General features: G+C 43.4%; 1 protein-coding gene across 1 annotated transcript in view; it reads right to left on the bottom strand.

Annotated features, from left to right (window-relative positions):
• LOC106590733 (inhibitor of nuclear factor kappa B kinase regulatory subunit gamma) overlaps positions 1-22,682 on the bottom strand; it is a 90,418-nt gene that overhangs the window by 103 nt on the left and 67,633 nt on the right. The window contains 6 exon segments of the mRNA XM_045692797.1: positions 2-114; positions 3,452-3,528; positions 4,838-4,974; positions 5,213-5,347; positions 5,913-5,985; positions 6,287-6,439. Of these exon segments, the coding sequence (XP_045548753.1) occupies positions 2-114; positions 3,452-3,528; positions 4,838-4,974; positions 5,213-5,347; positions 5,913-5,985; positions 6,287-6,439 (688 nt within the window).

The following is a 22,682-nucleotide window of genomic DNA, read 5'->3' as shown; positions in this document are numbered from 1 at the left end:
GGGCTTGGTACTGGCACTTTGGACAGCGGTAGTCAGGAAGCTCTTCAGCCCCGCCTCCGGCCACTCCCTCTGCAGACAATCCCACGCTGCGCGAGGAAGTGTTAAAGGTATTCCCCTGGGGATATGAGACAGAGAGACAGAGATTACTACATTTATTATTACATTATTACATTTATTTATTAGTCTTCCCTGTGGCTCAGTTGGTAGAGCATGGTGTTTGCAACGCCAGGGTTGTGGGTTCGATTTCCACAGGGGGCCAGTACAAAAAAATTTAAATGCATGAAATTAAATTAAATGTATGCATTCACTACTGTAAGTCGCTCTGGATAAGAGCGTCTGCTAAATGACTAAGATGTAAAAAATAATTACAAATAGTAACTTATTGAAGCCAAAGGAAAAAAAGTACTCATGGGCGAAGGAGCAACATAGCCCGAGGGACACTGGATAATAACATCTGCATAGTAAGCAATAACTGACTTATGTTTAGTCTTTTATGTTTATTATATTTCTAATATTGACTGTTACCATTTTATTGTTGTTTTATACATTTTTCTTTAGTTGTATTATTTACTATGAGCGAGAGCTAGCTAGCTATCTGGCACTAAACAGAGAGTACACATTGGCAGAATAACTGACCACTGTGACTCAAACTTAAGGAAAGCTTTGACTATGTACAGACTCAGTGAGCATAGCCTTGCTATTGAGAAAGGCCGCCGTAGGCAGACCTGGCAGGCTGTGCACACTGCCCACAACATGAGATGGAAACTGAGCTGCACTTCCTAACCTCCTGACAAATGTAGGACCATATTAGAGACACATATTTCCCTCAGATTACACAGATCCACCAAGAATTCCAAAACTGGAGTTGTTTTCGAAAACTCCCATATCGATTGGGGGAAATACCACAGTGTTCCATCACAGCAGCAATATTTGTGACCTGTTGCCACAAGAAAAGGGCAACCAGTGAAGAACAAACACCAATGACCGTCTCTCCAGGTACCATCACATGAGCCTGAAGCCCCAGAGTGGCCGTCTCTCCAGGTACCATCACATGAGCCTGAAGCCCCAGACTGGTGGTCTCTCCAGGTACCATCACATGAGCCTGAAGCCCCAGACTGGTCGTCTCTCCAGGTACCATCACATGAGCCTGAAGCCCCAGAGTGGCCGTCTCTCCAGGTACCATCACATGAGTTTGAAGACACTGGCCGTCTCTCCAGGTACCATCACGAGTCTGAAGACACTGGCCGTCTCTCCAGGTACCATCACATGAGTCTGAAGCCCCAGAGTGGCCAAACTCCTGTTTCTAAAAATCTATAAAAAAGAATGTAATGAAAGACCCTAATAAGGCCTTTTTTGTTTAATTTGTATTTAATTCTATGTAAGTCACAGCCTATATGCACAACGTATAGACTATAATGATTTTAATCCAAGTAAATGTTGTTTAAATGCTGAGAGCTTTATCTCCCTACCAGCCTATTGTGTCTCACTCCCTAATGCTTCACAATGTATTTCTTTGTAGACTACAGCCTTGAAACAACTGAAATAATATAGCCTAAATAATTCATTTAGTTCCTTCTTAGACTCCTTGTCTGTCTCCTGACCTATTTAGAGTGTTAATATACTGTTTAATATGACATGTATACTATTCAGAGTGTTAATATGCTGTTTACTATGACATGTATCCGATTCAGAGTGTTAATATGACATGTAGCCTATTCAGAGTGTTGATATGCTGTTTAATATGACATGTATCCTATTCAGAGTGTTAATATGCTGTTTAATATGACATGTATCCTATTCAGAGTGTTAATATGACATGTATCCTATTCAGAGTGTTAATATGCTGTTTACTATGCCATGTATCCTATTCAGAGTGTTAATATGACATGTATCCTATTCAGAGTGTTAATATGCTGTTTAATATGACATGTATCCTATTCCGAGTGTTAATATGACATGTAGTCTATTCAGAGTGTTAATATGACATGTATCCTTTTCAGAGTGTTAATATGACATGTAGTCTATTCAGAGTGTTAATATGACATGTATCCTATTCAGAGTGTTAATATGCTGTTTAATATGCCATGTATCCTATTCAGAGTGTTTATATGCTGTTTAATATGACATGTATCCTATTCAGAGTGTTAATATGCTGTTGTTTACTATGACATGTATCCTATTCAGAGTGTTAATATGCTGTTTAATATGACATGTAGTCTATTCAGAGTGTTAATATGCTGTTTAATATGACATGTATCCTATTCAGAGTGTTAATATGACATGTATCCTATTCAGAGTGTTAATATGACATGTATCCTATTCAGTGTTAATATGCTGTTTAATATGACATGTATCCTATTCAGAGTGTTAATATGACATGTATCCTATTCAGAGTGTTAATATGCTGTATAATATGACATGTATCCTATTCAGAGTGTTAATATGCTGTTTAATATGACATGTATCCTATTCAGAGTGTTAATATACTGTTTAATATGACATGTATCCTATTCAGAGTGTTAATATGACATGTATCCTATTCAGAGTGTTGATATGCTGTTTAATATGACATGTATCCTATTCAGAGTGTTAATATGCTGTTTAATATGATGTATCCTATTCAGAGTGTTAATATGACATGTATCCTATTCAGAGTGTTAATATGCTGTTTAATATGACATGTAGTCTATTTGGAATGATGAGCTATTCTTACAGTCACCATTTTATATTGATTGTAATACTTCTCATTCAAATCATATGGTTTGGTTTCAATACTTCATAACCAATTGGAAGGTCCAGGTAGTCAGAAAAAAGGTGTTGGTTAAATGGTGATTTTAATGAACAGGAGCGGAGTGGTTGGACGTGGCTCCATGAGAGATGAGTGGGATTTCCAACAGCTCAACTCTGCTCACATGCTGTACCTGGTTGTGGGGGTGATTGTGTACCTGGTTGTGGGGGTGATGTGTACCTGGTGGTGGGGCTGATGTGTGTACCTGGTTGTGGGGGTGATATGTGTACCTGGTTGTGGGGGTGATATGTGTACCTGGTTGTGGGGGTGATATGTGTACCTGGTTGTGGGGGTGATATGTGTACCTGGTTGTGGGGGTGATATGTGTACCTGGTTGTGGGGGTGATATGTGTACCTGGTTGTGGGGTGATATGTGTACCTGGTTGTGGGGGTGATATGTGTACCTGGTTGTGGGGGTGATGTGTACCTGGTTGTGGGAGTGATGTGTACCTGGTTGTGGGAGGCTGATGTGTACCTGGTTGTGGGAGTGATGTGTACCTGGTTGTGGGGGTGATGTGTACCTGGTTGTGGGGGGTGATGTGTACCTGGTTGTGGGGGGTGATGTGTACCTGGTTGTGGGGGGTGATGTGTACCTGGTTGTGGGGGGTGATGTGTACCTGGTTGTGGGGGTGATGTGTACCTGGTTGTGGGGGTGATGTGTACCTGGTTGTGGGGTGATGTGGGGTCGTGGTGGTCTGAAGACCTCCAGGTGTCTCTGCTGCATCTTCTCCATCCGAGCCCTGAAACAAACAAACAAACAACACACACACATTAAATACTTCATTTGAATCCACACATCCCATTCAAACATACCGTCGTAAAACTGACCATCCTACCCGATCCTCGACTTCGGCGATGTCATTTACAAAATAGCCTCCAACACTCAACAAATTGGATGCAGTCTCACAGTGCCATCCGTTTTGTCACCAAAGCCCCATACACTACCCACCACTGCGACCTGTACGCTCTCGTTGGCTGGCCCTCGCTTCATACTCGTCGCCAAACCCACTGGCTACAGGTTCATCTACAAGACCCTGCTAGGTAAAGTCCCACCTTATCTCTGCTCGCTGGTCCAGCAAGTACAGTGAAGGAAAAAAGTATTTGATCCCCTGCTGATTTTGTACGTTTGCCCACTGACAAATCTCGTTATCTCAGCTCGTTACCTGTATAAAAGACACCTGGGAGGCAAGAAATCTTTCTGATTGAGAGGGGGGTCAAATACTTATTTCCCTCATTAAAATGCAAATCAATTTATAACATTTTTGACATGCTTTTTCGGGATTTTTTGTTGTTATTCTGTCTCTCACTGTTCAAATAAACCTACCATTAAAATTATAGACTGATCATTTCTTTGTCAGTGGGCAAACATACAAAATCAGCAGGGGGATCAAATACTTTTCCCGACTCACAGTATATCTCACTTGTCACCCCCAAAGCCAATTCCTCCTTTGGCCGCCTCTCCTTCCAGTTCTCTGCTGCCAATGACTGGAACGAACTGCAAAAATCTCTGAAGCTGGAGACTCATATCTACCTCACTAGCTTTAAGCACCAGCTGTCAGAGCAGCTCACAGATCACTGCAGCTGTACATAGCTATCTGTAAACAGCCCATCCAACTACCTCATCCCCATACTGTATTTATTTATTTATTTTGCCCTTTGCACACTCATCTACTGTGAAAGCTACCATTCCAGTGTTTAATTGCTATATTGTATTTACTTCACCACCATGGCCTATTTATTGCCTTTACCTCCCTTATCTCACCTCATTTGCTCACATTGTATATAGACTTATTTTTCTACTGTATTATTGACTGTATGTTTGTTTACTCCATGTGTAACTCTGTGTTGTTGTATGTGTCGAACTGCTTTGCTTCATCTTGGCCAGGTCGCAGTTTTAAATGAGAACTTGTTCTCAACTGGCCTACCTGGTTAAATAAAGGTGAAATAAAAAAATAAAAAATTCCAGTGTGTGTGTGTGTGTGTTACCGTGACGCCTCCTCCTGTTTCAGACGCTCCATCTCAGCCAGCGCTGTGTGTGGTGTGTGTTACCGTGACGCCTCCTCCTGTTTCAGACGCTCCATCTCTGCCAGCGCTCTGTTCAGCTGGTCCTGAAGCTCCTCCTTCCTCTGGTTCAACTTCTCTCTGGCCTCCCGCTCCGCTAGGAAGTCCGCCTTGTAGATCTCAGCCTAAGAAAGAAAAAAAGAAAGAAAAAAAGACAGAAAAAAAGACAGACAGACAGGACTTTAAATACTTTATTTCAATTTACAAAATTAAGAAGGTCACAGAATACAGAGAACGGAGGCTGTAATGCCAGGGTAGTGGGTAGAGAACGGAGGTTGACTTTGGATAAAAGCACCTTCTCCATACAGCTAGACTGACAGCTGAAACAGAGTACCTGGGGTGAGAACAGGTGTGAGGGTGTACCTGGGCGGTGAGAACAGGGACGGTTTCTAGAGATCCTCTGTGTTGCTCCACCTCTTCCTTCAGCTTGTCAATCAGGTCCTGTTTCAGAGCCAACGCTCTCTCTGCTTCCTCCAGACGAACAACCATGTCTCCTCCCTCACACACACACACACACCTCAGTCTTTAGTTTGGAGTCATAGTCCTTAAACAGACAGGTGTAGGCAGGTATACACACACACACACACCTTCTGCACACACACACACCTTCTGCCACACACACACCTTCTGCCACACACCTCAGTCTTGAGTTTGGAGTTGTAGTCCTTAAAGAGACAGGTGTAGGCAGGTATATATACACACACACACACACACACACACACACACACACACACACACACACACACACACACACACACACACACACACACACACACACACACACACACACACACACACACACACACACACCTCAGTCTTTAGTTTGCAGTCATAGTCCTTAAAGAGACAGGTGTAGGCAGGTATACACACACACACACACACACACACACACACACACACACACACACACACACACACACACACACACACACACACACCTCAGTCTTTAGTTTGCAGTCGTAGTCCTTAAAGAGACAGGTGTAGGCAGGTATAACACACACACACACACACACACACACACACACACACACACACACACACACACACACACACACACACACACCTCAGTCTTTAGTTTGCAGTCGTAGTCCTTAAAGAGACAGGTGTAGGCGTGCTGCAGCTGGGCTAGCTTCCTCCTGGAACACAGAGAGGTATTATCACAATATGGATTACAACCAGGTGGTCAGTCTCTAGGCTGGGTGTTTGTGTGTGTGTGTGTGTGTGTGTGTACCTCTCTTCAGTAATAACCAGCCGGTCAGTCTTCAGGGCGGTCTCTAGGTTGTGTGTGTGTGTGTGTGTGTGTCTGTGTGTGTGTACCTCTCTTCAGTGATAACCAGGCGGTCAGTCTTCAGGGCGGTCTCTAGGTTGTGTGTGTGTGTGTGTGTGTGTGTGTGTGTGTGTGTGTGTGTGTGTGTGTGTGTGTGTGTGTGTGTGTACCTCTCTTCAGTGATAACCAGGCGGTCAGTCTTCAGGGCGGTCTCTAGGTTGTGTGTCTGCAGAAGTAGTTTGTCTACGGTCACAGAGTGCTGCTTCCTCTGTTGTTCCATCTCTCTCTCTGATGCTGCCAACGCCTCCCGAGTACTGCTCAGCCTGCACACACACACACACGCACACACACACACACACACACACACACACACACACACACACACAGAGACACACACACACACACACACACACACAGAGAGACCGAGACAGTGAGTGTAGTGAGTGCCTGTTGAGGAAATCCCTGACTGACTGAAAAAGTGTTATGTTTTGCCTCCACAAAATTACAACCCCAGTATAGTCATCACAACAAGTAGTCTCCACCACTACCTCATTACAACCCCACTACAGTCAACACAACAAGGAGAGTCTCCACCACTACAGTCATCACAACAAGGAGAGTCTCCACCACTACCTCATTACAACCCCAGTAGAGTCAGCACAACAAGGAGAGTCTACACCACTACCTCATTACCACCCCAGAACAGTCATCACAACAAGGAGAGTCTCCACCAATACCTCATTACAACCCCACTACAGTCATCACAACAAGGAGAGTCTCCACCACTACCTCATTACAACCCCAGTACAGTCATCACAACAAGGAGAGTCTCCACCACTACCTCATTACAACCCCACTACAGTCATCACAACAAGGAGAGTCTCCACCACTACCTCAATACCACCCCAGTACAGTCATCACAAGGAGAGTCTCCACCACTACCTCATTACCACCCCAGTACAGTCATCACAACAAGGAGTCTCCACCACTACCCCATTACAACCCCAGTACAGTCATCACAACAAGGAGAGTCTACACCACAACCTCATTACCACCCCAGAAGTCATCACAACAAGGAGAGTCTCCACCAGACTAGGTATCCCCCCTTTCCCTTTCTGTTGTACAACTGACTAGGTATCCCCCCTTTCTGTTGTATAACTGACTAGGTATCCCCCCTTTCCCTTTCTGTTGTATAACTGACTAGACATCCCCCCTTTCCCTTTCTGTTGTATAACTGACTAGACATCCCCCCTTTCCCTTTCTGTTGTATAACTGACTAGGTATCCCCCCTTTCTGTTGTATAACTGACTAGGTATTGTAATAAAGATAATCTAACGTTTTACCTAATGATATATAAGGAGGGCATTTGCACAACATGTTTCACAACAGCACACAACAAAATTCCAGAGACATATTGAGCGACCAACTGATACCAATCACGACCACACCCAGAGACAGATGGCTGACTTAAGCCCTAGCCACACGAACTGACCACTGGTGTAAAGAACAACATTCCATGAATATCGCAAGCACCCAGACACGAATTACCAGAAATACACACACACACACACACACACACTTAGGTGTGTTGGACTCCGAGGACAAAGGACACTGCCAAGGGCCAATGGGAAGTCGACACCACCTGGAGAGTGGACCGTCCCTCCACTCATCGACCAGTCAGGAGAGCGGACCTACTAGACTCAACGTCAACACACTGTTATTTCATTGTATAAATTGGATGTACATTATGTTTCGGGGCTCTCTTCTGCTAGTTCCCTATGAGCTAAACGAAGGAGTCCGTGCACGCTTTGCCAAATATCTTTGTCTCATAATAAACTGCCTTACTATAAACTGAATCACCCGGTCCAGCGTCTTGACTTGTCTCCTTCTCAAATAACTAATCATCAACAGAATCCCCCTTTCCCTTTCTGTTGTATAACTGACTAGGTATCCCCGCTTTCTGTTGTATAACTGAATAGGTATCCCCCCATTCTGTTGTATAACTGACTAGGTATTCCCCTTTCTGTTGTATAACTGACTAGGCATCCCCCCTTTCCCTTTGTTGTATGACTGACTAGGTATCCCCCCTTTCCCTTTCTGTTGTATAATTGACTAGGTATCCCCCTTTCTGTTGTATAACTGACTAGGTATCCCCACTTTCTGTTGTATAACTGACTAGGTATTCCCCTTTTGTTGTATAACTGACTAGGCATCCCCCCCTTTCCCTTTGTTGTATAACTGACTAGGTATCCCCCCTTTCCCTTTCTGTTGTATAACTGACTAGGTATCCCCCTTTCCCTTTCTGTTGTATAACTGACTAGGTATCCCCCCTTTCTGTTGTATAAATGACTAGGTATCCCCCCCTTTCTGTTGTATAACTGACTAGGTATCCCCCCCTTTCTGTTGTATAACTGACTAGGTATTCCCCTTTCTGTTGTATAACTGACTAGGCATCCCCCCTTTCCCTTTGCTGTATAACTGACTAGGTATCCCCCCTTTCCCTTTCTGTTGTATAATTGACTAGGTATCCCCCCCTTTCTGTTGTATAACTGACTAGGTATCCCCCTTTACCTTTCTGTTGTATAACTGACTAGGTATCCCCCCTTTCTGTTGTATAACTGACTAGGTATCCCCCCTTTCCCTTTCTGTTGTATAACTGACTAGGTATCCCCCCTTTCTGTTGTATAACTGACTAGGTATCCCCCCTTTCTGTTGTATAACTGACTAGGTATCCCCCCTTTCTGTTGTATAACTGACTAGGTATCCCCCCTTTCCCTTTCTGTTGTATAACTGACTAGACATCCCCCCTTTCCCTTTCTGTTGTATAACTGACTAGGTATCCCCCTTTCTGTTGTATAACTGACTAGGTATCCCCCTTTCTGTTGTATAACTGACTAGGTATTCACCTTTCTGTTGTATAACTGACTAGGCATCCCCCTTTCCCTTTGTTGTATAATTGACTAGGTATCCCCCTTTCTGTTGTATAACTGACTAGGTACCCCCCCTTTCTGTTGTATAACTGACTAGGTATCCCCCCTTTCTGTTGTATAACTGACTAGGTATCCCCCCTTTCTGTTGTATAACTGACTAGGTATCCCCCCCTTTCTGTTGTATAACTGACTAGGTATCCCCCTTTCCCTTTCTGTTGTATAACTGACTAGGTATCCCCCTTTCCCTTTCTGTTGTATAACTGACTAGGTATCCCCCCTTTCTGTTGTATAAATGACTAGGTATCCCCCCCCTTTCTGTTGTATAACTGACTAGGTATCCCCCCCTTTCTGTTGTATAACTGACTAGGTATTCCCCTTTCTGTTGTATAACTGACTAGGCATCCCCCCTTTCCCTTTGCTGTATAACTGACTAGGTATCCCCCTTTCCCTTTCTGTTGTATAATTGACTAGGTATCCCCCTTTCTGTTGTATAACTGACTAGGTATCCCCCTTTACCTTTCTGTTGTATAACTGACTAGGTATCCCCCCTTTCTGTTGTATAACTGACTAGGTATCCCCCTTTCCCTTTCTGTTGTATAACTGACTAGGTATCCCCCCTTTCTGTTGTATAACTGACTAGGTATCCCCCCTTTCTGTTGTATAACTGACTAGGTATCCCCCCTTTCTGTTGTATAACTGACTAGGTATCCCCCTTTCCCTTTCTGTTGTATAACTGACTAGACATCCCCCCTTTCCCTTTCTGTTGTATAACTGACTAGGTATCCCCCCTTTCTGTTGTATAACTGACTAGGTATCCCCCCCTTTCTGTTGTATAACTGACTAGGTATTCACCTTTCTGTTGTATAACTGACTAGGCATCCCCCCTTTCCCTTTGTTGTATAATTGACTAGGTATCCCCCCTTTCTGTTGTATAACTGACTAGGTACCCCCCCTTTCTGTTGTATAACTGACTAGGTATCCCCCCTTTCTGTTGTATAACTGACTAGGTATCCCCCCTTTCTGTTGTATAACTGACTAGGTATCCCCCCCTTTCTGTTGTATAACTGACTAGGTATCCCCTTTCCCTTTCTGTTGTATAACTGACTAGACATCCCCCCTTTCCCTTTCTGTTGTATAACTGACTAGGTATCCCCCCTTTCTGTTGTATAACTGACTAGGTATCCCCCCTTTCTGTTGTATAACTGACTAGGTATTCACCTTTCTGTTGTATAACTGACTAGGCATCCCCCTTTCCCTTTGTTGTATAATTGACTAGGTATCCCCCCTTTCTGTTGTATAACTGACTAGGTACCCCCCCTTTCTGTTGTATAACTGACTAGGTATCCCCCCTTTCTGTTGTATAACTGACTAGGTATCCCCCCCTTTCTGTTGTATAACTGACTAGGTATCCCCCTTTCTGTTGTATAACTGACTAGGTATCCCCCTTTCCCTTTCTGTTGTATAACTGACTAGGTACCCCCCCTTTCTGTTGTATAATTGACTAGGTACCCCCCCTTTCTGTTGTATAATTGACTAGGTATCCCCCTTTCTGTTGTATAACTGACTAGGTATCCCCCCTTTCCCTTTCTGTTGTACAACTGACTAGGTATACCCCTTTCTGTTGTATATCTGACTAGGTATCCCCCCTTTCCCTTTCTGTTGTATAACTGACTAGGTATCCCCCTTTCCCTTTCTGTTGTATAACTGACTAGGTATCCCCCCTTTCTGTTGTATAACTGACTAGGTATCCCCCCCTTTCTGTTGTATAACTGACTAGGTATCCCCCCCTTTCTGTTGTATAACTGACTAGGTATTCCCCTTTCTGTTGTATAACTGACTAGGCATCCCCCCTTTCCCTTTGCTGTATAACTGACTAGGTATCCCCCCTTTCCCTTTCTGTTGTATAATTGACTAGGTATCCCCCTTTCTGTTGTATAACTGACTAGGTATCCCCCCTTTCTGTTGTATAACTGACTAGGTATCCCCCTTTACCTTTCTGTTGTATAACTGACTAGGTATCCCCCCCCTTTCTGTTGTATAACTGACTAGGTATCCCCCCATTCTGTTGTATAACTGACTAGGTATCCCCGCTTTCTGTTGTATAACTGACTAGGTATCCCCCCTTTCACTTTCTGTTGTATAACTGACTAGACATCCCCCCTTTCCCTTTCTGTTGTATAACTGACTAGACATCCCCCCTTTCCCTTTCTGTTGTATAACTGACTAGGTATCCCCCCCTTTCTGTTGTATAACTGACTAGGTATCCCCCCTTTCTGTTGTATAACTGACTAGGTATTCACCTTTCTGTTGTATAACTGACTAGGCATCCCCCCTTTCCTTTGTTGTATAACTGACTAGGCATCCCCCCTTTCCCTTTCTGTTGTATAATTGACTAGGTATCCCCCCTTTCTGTTGTATAACTGACTAGGTATCCCCCCTTTCTGTTGTATAACTGACTAGGTATCCCCCCTTTCTGTTGTATAACTGACTAGGTATCCCCCCTTTCTGTTGTATAACTGACTAGGTATCCCCCCTTTCCCTTTGTTGTATAACTGACTAGGTATCCCCCTTTCTGTTGTATAACTGACTAGGTATCCCCTTTCCCTTTCTGTTGTATAACTGACTGGGTACCCCCCCTTTCTGTTGTATAACCGACTAGGTATCCCCCCTGTCCCTTTCTTATGTATAATTGACTAGGTATCCCCTTTCTGTTGTATAAGTGACTAGGTAACCCCCGTTCCCTTTCTGTTGTACAACTGACTAGCTATACCCCTTTCTGTTGTATAACTGACTAGGTATCCCCCTTTCCCTTTCTGTTGTACAACTGACTAGGTATCCCCCGTTTCACTTTCTGTTGTATAACTGACTAGAAATCCCCCCTTTCCCTTTCTGTTGTATAACTGACTAGACATCCCCCCTTTCCCTTTCTGTTGTATAACTGACTAGACATCCCCCCTTTCCCTTTCTGTTGTATAACTGACTAGGTATCCCCCCTTTCTGTTGTATAACTGACTAGGTATCCCCCCTTTCTGTTGTATAATTGACTAGGTATCCCCCCTTTCTGTTGTATAACTGACTAGGTATCCCCCCTTTCTGTTGTATAACTGACTAGGTATCCCCCCTTTCCCTTTCTGTTGTATAACTGACTAGGTACCCCCCTTTCTGTTGTATAATTGACTAGGTACCCCCCTTTCTGTTGTATAATTGACTAGGTATCCCCCTTTCTGTTGTATAACTGACTAGGTATCCCCCCTTTCCCTTTCTGTTGTACAACTGACTAGGTATACCCCTTTCTGTTGTATAACTGACTAGGTATCCCCCCTTTCCCTTTCTGTTGTATAACTGACTAGGTATCCCCCTTTCCCTTTCTGTTGTATAACTGACTAGGTATCCCCCCTTTCTGTTGTATAACTGACTAGGTATCCCCCCCTTTCTGTTGTATAACTGACTAGGTATCCCCCCTTTCTGTTGTATAACTGACTAGGTATTCCCCTTTCTGTTGTATAACTGACTAGGCATCCCCCCTTTCCCTTTGCTGTATAACTGACTAGGTATCCCCCCTTTCCCTTTCTGTTGTATAATTGACTAGGTATCCCCCTTTCTGTTGTATAACTGACTAGGTATCCCCCCCTTTCTGTTGTATAACTGACTAGGTATCCCCTTTACCTTTCTGTTGTATAACTGACTAGGTATCCCCCCTTTCTGTTGTATAACTGACTAGGTATCCCCCCTTTCTGTTGTATAACCGACTAGGTATCCCCCCCTTTCTGTTGTATAACTGACTAGGTATCCCCCCTTTCACTTTCTGTTGTATAACTGACTAGACATCCCCCCTTTCCCTTTCTGTTGTATAACTGACTAGACATCCCCCCTTTCCCTTTCTGTTGTATAACTGACTAGGTATCCCCCCTTTCTGTTGTATAACTGACTAGGTATTCACCTTTCTGTTGTATAACTGACTAGGCATCCCCCCCTTTCCTTTGTTGTATAACTGACTAGGCATCCCCCCTTTCCCTTTCTGTTGTATAATTGACTAGGTATCCCCCCTTTCTGTTGTATAACTGACTAGGTATCCCCCTTTGTTGTATAACTGACTAGGTATCCCCCCTTTCTGTTGTATAACTGACTAGGTATCCCCCCTTTCACTTTCTGTTGTATAACTGACTAGACATCCCCCCCTTTCCCTTTCTGTTGTATAACTGACTAGACATCCCCCCTTTCCCTTTCTGTTGTATAACTGACTAGGTATCCCCCCTTTCTGTTGTATAACTGACTAGGTATTCACCTTTCTGTTGTATAACTGACTAGGCATCCCCCTTTCCTTTGTTGTATAACTGACTAGGCATCCCCCTTTCCCTTTCTGTTGTATAATTGACTAGGTATCCCCCCTTTCTGTTGTATAACTGACTAGGTATCCCCCCTTTGTTGTATAACTGACTAGGTATCCCCCCTTTCTGTTGTATAACTGACTAGGTATCCCCCCTTTCTGTTGTATAACTGACTAGGTATCCCCTTTCCCTTTGTTGTATAACTGACTAGGTATCCCCTTTCTGTTGTATAACTGACTAGGTATCCCCCTTTCCCTTTCTGTTGTATAACTGACTAGGTACCCCCCCTTTCTGTTGTATAATTGACTAGGTATCCCCCCTTTCTGTTGTATAACTGACTAGGTAACCCCCTTTCTGTTGTATAACTGACTAGGTATCCCCCTTTCTGTTGTACAACTGACTAGGTATCCCCCTTTCTGTTGTATAACTGACTAGGTATCCCCCTGTCCCTTTCTTATGTATAATTGACTAGGTATCCCCTTTCTGTTGTATAAGTGACTAGGTAACCCCCGTTCCCTTTCTGTTGTACAACTGACTAGGTATCCCCCCTTTCAATTTCTGTTGTATAACTGACTAGACATCCCCCTTTCCTTTCTGTTGTATAACTGACTAGACATCCCCCCTTTCCCTTTCTGTTGTATAACTGACTAGACATCCCCCCCTTTCCCTTTCTGTTGTATAACTGACTAGGTATCCCCCCTTTCTGTTGTATAACTGACTAGGTATCCCCCTTTCTGTTGTATAATTGACTAGGTATCCCCCTTTCTGTTGTATAACTGACTAGGTATCCCCCTTTCTGTTGTATAACTGACTAGGTATCCCCCTTTCTGTTGTATAACTGACTAGGTATTCACCTTTCTGTTGTATAACTGACTAGGCGTCCCCCCTTTCCCTTTGTTGTATAACTGACTAGGTATCCCCCCTTTCCCTTTCTGTTGTATAACTGACTAGGTATCCCCCCTTTCCCTTTCTGTTGTATAACTGACTAGGTATCCCCCCTTTCTGTTGTATAACTGACTAGGTATCCCCCCCTTTCTGTTGTATAACTGACTAGGTATCCCCCCTTTCTGTTGTATAACTGACTAGGTATCCCCCTCTCCTTTCTGTTGTATAACTGACTAGGTACCCCCCCTTTCTGTTGTATAATTGACTAGGTATCCCCCTTTCTGTTGTATAACTGACTAGGTAACCCCCTTTCTGTTGTATAACTGACTAGGGTATCCCCCCTTTCTGTTGTACAACTGACTAGGTATCCCCCTTTCTGTTGTATAACTGACTAGGTATCCCCCCCTGTCCCTTTCTTATGTATAATTGACTAGGTATCCCCTTTCTGTTGTATAAGTGACTAGGTAACCCCCATTCCCTTTCTGTTGTATAACTGACTAGGTATCCCCCCTTTCCCTTTCTGTTGTATAATTGACTAGGTATCCCCCCTTTCTGTTGTATAACTGACTAGGTATCCCCCCTTTCCCTTTCTGTTGTACAACTGACTAGGTATCCCCCTTTCTGTTGTATAACTGACTAGGTATCCCCCCTTTCCCTTTCTGTTGTACAACTGACTAGGTATCCCCCCTTTCTGTTGTATAACTGACTAGGTATCCCCCTTTCACTTTCTGTTGTATACTGACTAGACATCCCCCTTTCCCTTTCTGTTGTATAACTGACTAGACATCCCCTTTCCTTTCTGTTGTATAACTGACTAGGTATCCCCCCCCTTTCTGTTGTATAACTGACTAGGTATCCCCCCTTTCTGTTGTATAACTGACTAGGTATCCCCCTTTCCCTTTCTGTTGTATAACTGACTAGGTATCCCTTTCCCTTTCTGTTGTACAACTGACTAGGTATCCCCCCTTTCTGTTGTATAACTGACTAGGTATCCCCCCTTTCTGTTTTATAACTGACTAGGTATCCCCCTTTCTTTTGTATAACTGACTAGGTATCCACCCTTTCCCTTTCTGTTGTATAACTGACTAGGTATCCCCCCCTTTCCCTTTCTGTTGTATAACTGACTAGGTATCCCCCCTTTCCCTTTCTGTTGTATAACTGACTAGGTATCCCCCCTTTCTGTTGTATAACTGACTAGGTACCCCCCCTTTCTGTTGTATAACTGACTAGGTATCCCCTTTACCTTTCTGTTGTATAACTGACTAGGTATCCCCCCTTTCTGTTGTATAACTGACTAGGGTATCCCCCTTTCCCTTTCTGTTGTATAACTGACTCGGTATCCCCCCTTTCTGTTGTATAACTGACTAGGTATCCCCCCTTTCTGTTCTATAACTGACTAGGTATCCCCCCTTTCTGTTGTATAACTGACTAGGTATCCCCCTTTCCCTTTCTGTTGTATAACTGACTAGGTATCCCCCCTTTCTGTTGTATAACTGACTAGGTATCCCCCCTTTCTGTTGTATAACTGACTAGGTATTCCCCTTTCTGTTGTATAACTGCCTAGGCATCCCCCTTTCCCTTTCTGTTGTATAACTGACTAGGTATCCCCCTTTCCCTTTCTGTTGTATAACTGACTAGGTATCCACCTTTCTGTTGTATAACTGACTAGGTATCCCCCCTTTCTGTTTTATAACTGACTAGGTATCCCCCTTTCCCTTTCTGTTGTATAACTGACTAGGTATCCCCTTTCCCTTTCTGTTGTATAACTGACTAGGTACCCCCTTTCTGTTGTATAACTGACTAGGTATCCCCTTTCCCTTTCTGTTGTATAACTGACTAGGTATCCCCTTTCCCTTTCTGTTGTACAACTGACTAGGTATCCCCCCTTTCTGTTGTATAACTGACTAGGTATCCCCCCTTTCTGTTGTATAACTGACTAGGTATCCCCCCTTTCCTTTCTGTTGTATAACTGACTAGGTATCCCCCCCCTTTCTGTTGTATAACTGACTAGGTATCCCCCCTTTCTGTTGTATAACTGACTAGGTATTCCCCTTTCTGTTGTATAACTGCCTAGGCATCCCTTTCCCTTTCTGTTGTATAACTGACTAGGTATCCCCCCTTTTCCTTTCTGTTGTATAACCGACTAGGCATCCCCCCTTTCTGTTTTATAACTGACTAGGTATCCCCTTTCCTTTCTGTTGTATAACTGACTAGGTATCCCCCCTTTCCCTTTCTGTTGTATAACTGACTGGGTATCCCCCCTTTCTGTTGTATAACTGACTAGGTATCCCCCCCCTTTCTGTTGTATAACTGACTAGGTATCCCCCTTTCCCTTTGTTGTATAACTGACTAGGTATCCCCTTTCTGTTGTATAACTGACTAGGTATCCCCCTTTCCCTTTCGTTGTATAACTGACTAGGTACCCCCCCTTTCTGTTGTATAATTGACTAGGTATCCCCCTTTCTGTTGTATAACTGACTAGGTAACCCCTTTCTGTTGTATAACTGACTAGGTATCCCCTTTCTGTTGTACAACTGACTAGGTATCCCCCCTTTCTGTTGTGTAACTGACTAGGTATCCCCCTGTCCCTTTCTTATGTATAATTGACTAGGTATCCCCTTTCTGTTGTATAAGTGACTAGGTAACCCCGTTCCCTTTCTGTTGTACAACTGACTAGGTATCCCCCCTTTCAATTTCTGTTGTATAACTGACTAGACATCCCCCTTTCCCTTTCTGTTGTATAACTGACTAGACATCCCCCCTTTCCCTTTCTGTTGTATAACTGACTAGACATCCCCCTTTCCCTTTCTGTTGTATAACTGACTAGGTATCCCCCCCTTTCTGTTGTATAACTGACTAGGTATCCCCCCTTTCTGTTGTATAATTGACTAGGTATCCCCTTTCTGTTGTATAACTGACTAGGTATCCCCTTTCTGTTGTATAATTGACTAGGTATCCCCCTTTCTGTTGTATAACTGACTAGGTATTCACCTTTCTGTTGTATAACTGACTAGGCGTCCCCCCTTTCCCTTTGTTGTATAACTGACTAGGTATCCCCCTTTCCCTTTCTGTTGTATAACTGACTAGGTATCCCCCTTTCCCTTTCTGTTGTATAACTGACTAGGTATCCCCCCTTTCTGTTGTATAACTGACTAGGTATCCCCCCCTTCTGTTGTATAACTGACTAGGTATCCCCCCTTTCTGTTGTATAACTGACTAGGTATCCCCCTCTCCCTTTCTGTTGTATAACTGACTAGGTACCCCCCTTTCTGTTGTATAATTGACTAGGTATCCCCCTTTCTGTTGTATAACTGACTAGGTAACCCCCTTTCTGTTGTATAACTGACTAGGTATCCCTTTCTGTTGTACAACTGACTAGGTATCCCCCTTTCTGTTGTATAACTGACTAGGGTATCCCCCTGTCCCTTTCTTATGTATAATTGACTAGGTATCCCCTTTCTGTTGTATAAGTGACTAGGTAACCCCATTCCCTTTCTGTTGTATAACTGACTAGGTATCCCCCCTTTCCCTTTCTGTTGTATAATTGACTAGGTATCCCCCTTTCTGTTGTATAACTGACTAGGTATCCCCCTTTCCCTTTCTGTTGTATCAACTGACTAGGTATCCCCCTTTCTGTTGTATAACTGACTAGGTATCCCCCTTTCCCTTTCTGTTGTACAACGACTAGGTATCCCCCCCTTTCTGTTGTATAACTGACTAGGTATCCTCTTTCACTTTCTGTTGTATAACTGACTAGACATCCCCCTTTCCCTTTCTGTTGTATAACTGACTAGACATCCCCCCCTTTCCTTTCTGTTGTATAACTGACTAGGTATCCCCCCTTTCTGTTGTATAACTGACTAGGTATCCCCCCTTTCTGTTGTATAACTGACTAGGTATCCCCTTTCCTTTCTGTTGTATAATTGACTAGGTATCCCCTTTCCCTTTCTGTTGTACAACTGACTAGGTATCCCCCTTTCTGTTGTATAACTGACTAGGTATCCCCCTTTCTGTTTTATAACTGACTAGGTATCCCCCCCCTTTCTTTTGTATAACTGACTAGGTATCCACCCTTTCCCTTTCTGTTGTATAACTGACTAGGTATCCCCCCTTTCCCTTTCTGTTGTATAACTGACTAGGTATCCCCCCTTTCCCTTTCTGTTGTATAATTGACTAGGTATCCCCCCTTTCTGTTGTATAACTGATTAGGTACCCCCTTTCTGTTTGTATAACTGACTAGGTATCCCCCCTTTACCTTTCTGTTGTATAACTGATTAGGTATCCCCCTTTCTGTTGTATAACTGACTAGGTATCCCCCTTTCCTTTCTGTTGTATAACTGACTAGGTATCCCCCCTTTCTGTTGTATAACTGACTAGGTATCCCCCCCTTTCTGTTGTATAACTGACTAGGTATCCCCCCTTTCTGTTGTATAACTGACTAGGTATCCCCCCTTTCCCTTTCTGTTGTATAACTGACTAGGTATCCCCCTTCTGTTGTATAACTGACTAGGTATCCCCCCTTTCTGTTGTATAACTGACTAGGTATTCCCTTTCTGTTGTATAACTGCCTAGGCATCCCCCCCCTTTCCCTTTCTGTTGTATAACTGACTAGGTATCCCCCCTTCCCTTTCTGTTGTATAACTGACTAGGCATCCACTTTCTGTTTAACTGACTAGGTATCCCCCCTTTCTGTTTTATAACTGACTAGGTATCCCCCTTTCCCTTTCTGTTGTATAACTGACTAGGTATCCCCCTTTCCTTTCTGTTGTATAATTGATAGGTATCCCCCCTTTCTGTTGTATAACTGACTAGGTATCCCCTTTCCCTTTCTGTTGTATAACTGACTAGGTATCCCCTTTCCCTTTCTGTTGTACAACTGACTAGGTATCCCCCCTTTCTGTTGTATAACTGACTAGGTATCCCCCTTTCTGTTGTATAACTGACTAGGTATCCCCCTTTCCCTTTCTGTTGTATAACTGACTTTGGTATCCCCCTTTCTGTTGTATAACTGATGGGTATCCCCCCTTTCTGTTGTATAATTGATTCGGTATTCCCCTTTCTGTTGTATAACTGCCTAGGCATCCCCCTTTCCCTTTCTGTTGTATAACTGACTAGGTATCCCCCCTTTCCCTTTCTGTTGTATAACTGACTAGGCATCCCCCCTTTCTGTTTTATAACTGACTCGGTAAACCCCTTTCCCTTTCTGTTGTATAACTGATTAGATCCCCCTCCCTTTCTGTTTGTATATCTGACTAGGTCCCCCTTTCTGTTGTATAACTGACTAGGTATCCTTTCCCTTCTGTTGATAACTGATCAGGTATCCCTTTCCCTTTCTGTTGTATAACTGACTAGGTATCCCCCTTTCTGTTGTATAATTGACTAGGTATCCCCTTTCTGTTTTATAATGACTAGTGCGTATCCCCCCTTTCTTTTGTATAACTGACTAGGTATCCCCCTTTCCCTTTCTGTTGTATATTGTTCGGTATCCCCCTTTCCCTTTCTGTTGTATAACTGACTAGGTATCCCCCCTTTCTGTTGTATAACTGACTAGGTATCCCCCCCCTTTCTGTTGTATAACTGATTGGTATCCCTCTTTCCCTTTGTTGTATAACTGACTAGGTATCCCCCCCCTTTCTGTTGTATAACTGACTAGGTATCCCCCCTTTCCCTTTCTGTTGTATAACTGACTAGGTATCCCCCCTTTCTGTTGTATAACTGACTAGGTATCCCCTTTCTGTTTGTATAACTGACTAGGTATTCCCCTTTCTGTTGTATAACTGCCTAGGCATCCCCTTTCCCTTTCTGTTGTTAATCTGACTAGGTATCCCCCCTTTCCTTTCTGTTGTATAACTGACTAGGCATCCCCCCTTTCTGTTTTATAACTGACTAGGTATCCCCCCTTTCCCTTTCTGTTGTATAACTGACTAGGTATCCCCCTTTCCCTTTCTGTTGTATAATTGACTATTGCCCTTTCTGTTTATATAGGTATCCTTTTCCCTTTCTGTTGTATAACTGATTCGGTATCCCCCCTTTCCCTTTCTGTTGTACAACTGACTAGGTATCCCCCCTTTCTGTTGTATAACTGACTTAGGTATCCCCTTTCTGTTTTATAACTGACTAGGTATCCCCCCCCTTTCTTTTGTATAACTGACTAGGTATCCCCCCTTTCCTTTCTGTTTGTGTAACTGATGGTATCCCCCCTTTCCTTTCTGTTGTATAACTGACTAGGTATCCCCCTTTCTGTTGTATAACTTGACTAGTTATCCCCCCTTTCTGTTGTAAACTGACTAGGTACTCCCCTTTCCCTTTGTTGTATAACTGACTAGGTATCCCCCCTTTCTGTTGTATAACTGACTAGGTATCCCCCTTTCCTTTCTGTTGTATAACTGACTAGGTACCCCCCTTTCTGTTGTATAGTTTACTAGGTATCCCCTTTCTGTTGTATAACTGACTAGGTAACCTCTGTTGTATAACTGACTAGGTATTCCCTTTCTGTTGTACAACTGACTAGGTAACCCCGTTCCATTTCTGTTGTATAACTGACTAGGTATCCCCCTTTCCCTTTCTGTTGTATAATTGACTAGGTATCCCCCTTTCTGTTGTATAACTGATTCGGTATCCCCCCTTTCCCTTTCTGTTTACAACTGACTAGGTATACCCCTTTCTGTTGTGTAATCGGTATCCCCTTTTCCTTTCTGTTGTAACTGACTAGGTATCCCCCCTTTCACTTCTGTTGTATAACTGACTCGACATCCCCCTTTCCCTTTCTGTTGTATAACTGACTAGACATCCCCCCTTTCCCTTTCTGTTGTATAACTGACTAGACATCCCCCCTTTCCCTTTCTTTTGTATAACTGACTAGGTAACCCCCCTTTCTGTTGTATAACTGACTAGGGATCCCCCCCTTTCTGTTGTATAACTGACTAGGTATCCCCCCTTTCTGTTGTATAACTGACTAGGTATCCCACTTTCCCTTTCTGTTGTATAACTGACTAGGTACCCCCCTTTCTGTTGTATAACTGACTAGGTATTCTCTTTCTGTTGTATAACTGACTAGGTATCCCCCTTTCCCTTTCTGTTGTACAACTGACTAGGTATCCCCCTTTCCCTTTCTGTTGTATAACTGACTAGGTATCCACCTTTCTGTTGTATAACTGACTAGGTATCCCCCCTTTCTTGTTGTATAACTGACTAGGTATCCCCCTGTCCTGTCTGTTTGTATAACTGACTTAGGCATCCCCCCTTTCCCTTTCTGTTGTATAACTGACTAGGTATCCCCCCTTTCCCTTTCTGTTGTATAACTGACTAGGCATCCACCTTTCTGTTGTATAACTGACTAGGTATCCCCCCCTTTCTGTTGTATAACTGACTTGTATCCCCCCTTTCAACTGATAGGTATCCCCTTCCTGTTGTGATAGGTTCCCCTTTCCCTTTCTGTTGTATAACTGACTAGGTATCCCCCCTTTCGTTGTATAACTGACTAGGTATCCCCCCTTTCCGTTGTATAACTGACTAGGTATCCCCCCTTTCCCTTTGTTGTATACTGACTAGGTATCCCCCCTTTCCCTTTCTGTTGTACAATTGACTAGGTCACCCTTTCTGTTGTATAACTGACTAGGTATCCCCCCTTTCCCTTTCTGTTTGTACAACTGACTAGGTATCCCTTTTCTGTTGTATAACTGATAGGTATCCCCATTTCCCTTTCTGTTGTATAACTGATTGGCATCCCCCTTTCCCTTTGTTGTATAACGGACTAGGTATCCCCCTTTCCTTTCTGTTGTATAACTGACTCAGGGTACCCCCTTTCCCTTTCTGTTGTATAACTGACTACGTCCCCTTTCCCTTTCTGTTTTATAACTGACTAGGTATCCCCCTTTCCCTTTCTGTTGTACAACTGACTAGGTATCCCCTTTCCCTTTCTGTTGTATAACTGACTAGGTATCCCCCCTTTCTGTTGTATAACTATTCGGTATCCCCCTTTCTGTTGTATAACTGACTAGGTATCCCCTTTCTGTTGTATAACTGCCTAGGGCATCCCCCCTTTCCCTTTCTGTTGTATAACTGACTAGGTATCCCCCCTTTCCCTTTCTGTTGTATAACTGACTAGGCATCCACCTTTCTGTTGTATAACTGACTAGGTATGCCCCCTTTCTGTTTATAACTGACTAGGTATCCCCCTTTCCTTTCTGTTGTATAACTGATTAGGTGCACTTTCTGTTTGTAACTGACTAGGTATCCCTTTCCTTTCTGTTGTCATAACTGACTAGGTATCCCCTTTCCCTTTCTGTTGTATAACTGACTAGGTATCCCCTTTCCCTTTCTGTTGTACAATGACTAGGTATCCCCCCTTTCTGTTGTATAACTGACTTAGGTATCCCCCTTTCTGTTTTATAACTGACTAGGTATCCCCTTTCTTTTGTATA

Source organism: Salmo salar, chromosome ssa13 (assembly GCF_905237065.1).
Source record: "Salmo salar chromosome ssa13, Ssal_v3.1, whole genome shotgun sequence".
Lineage (NCBI taxonomy): Eukaryota > Metazoa > Chordata > Actinopteri > Salmoniformes > Salmonidae > Salmo > Salmo salar.
The sequence above is the reverse complement of the archived record's forward strand: the minus strand, read 5'-3'. Positions and strand labels throughout refer to the sequence as shown.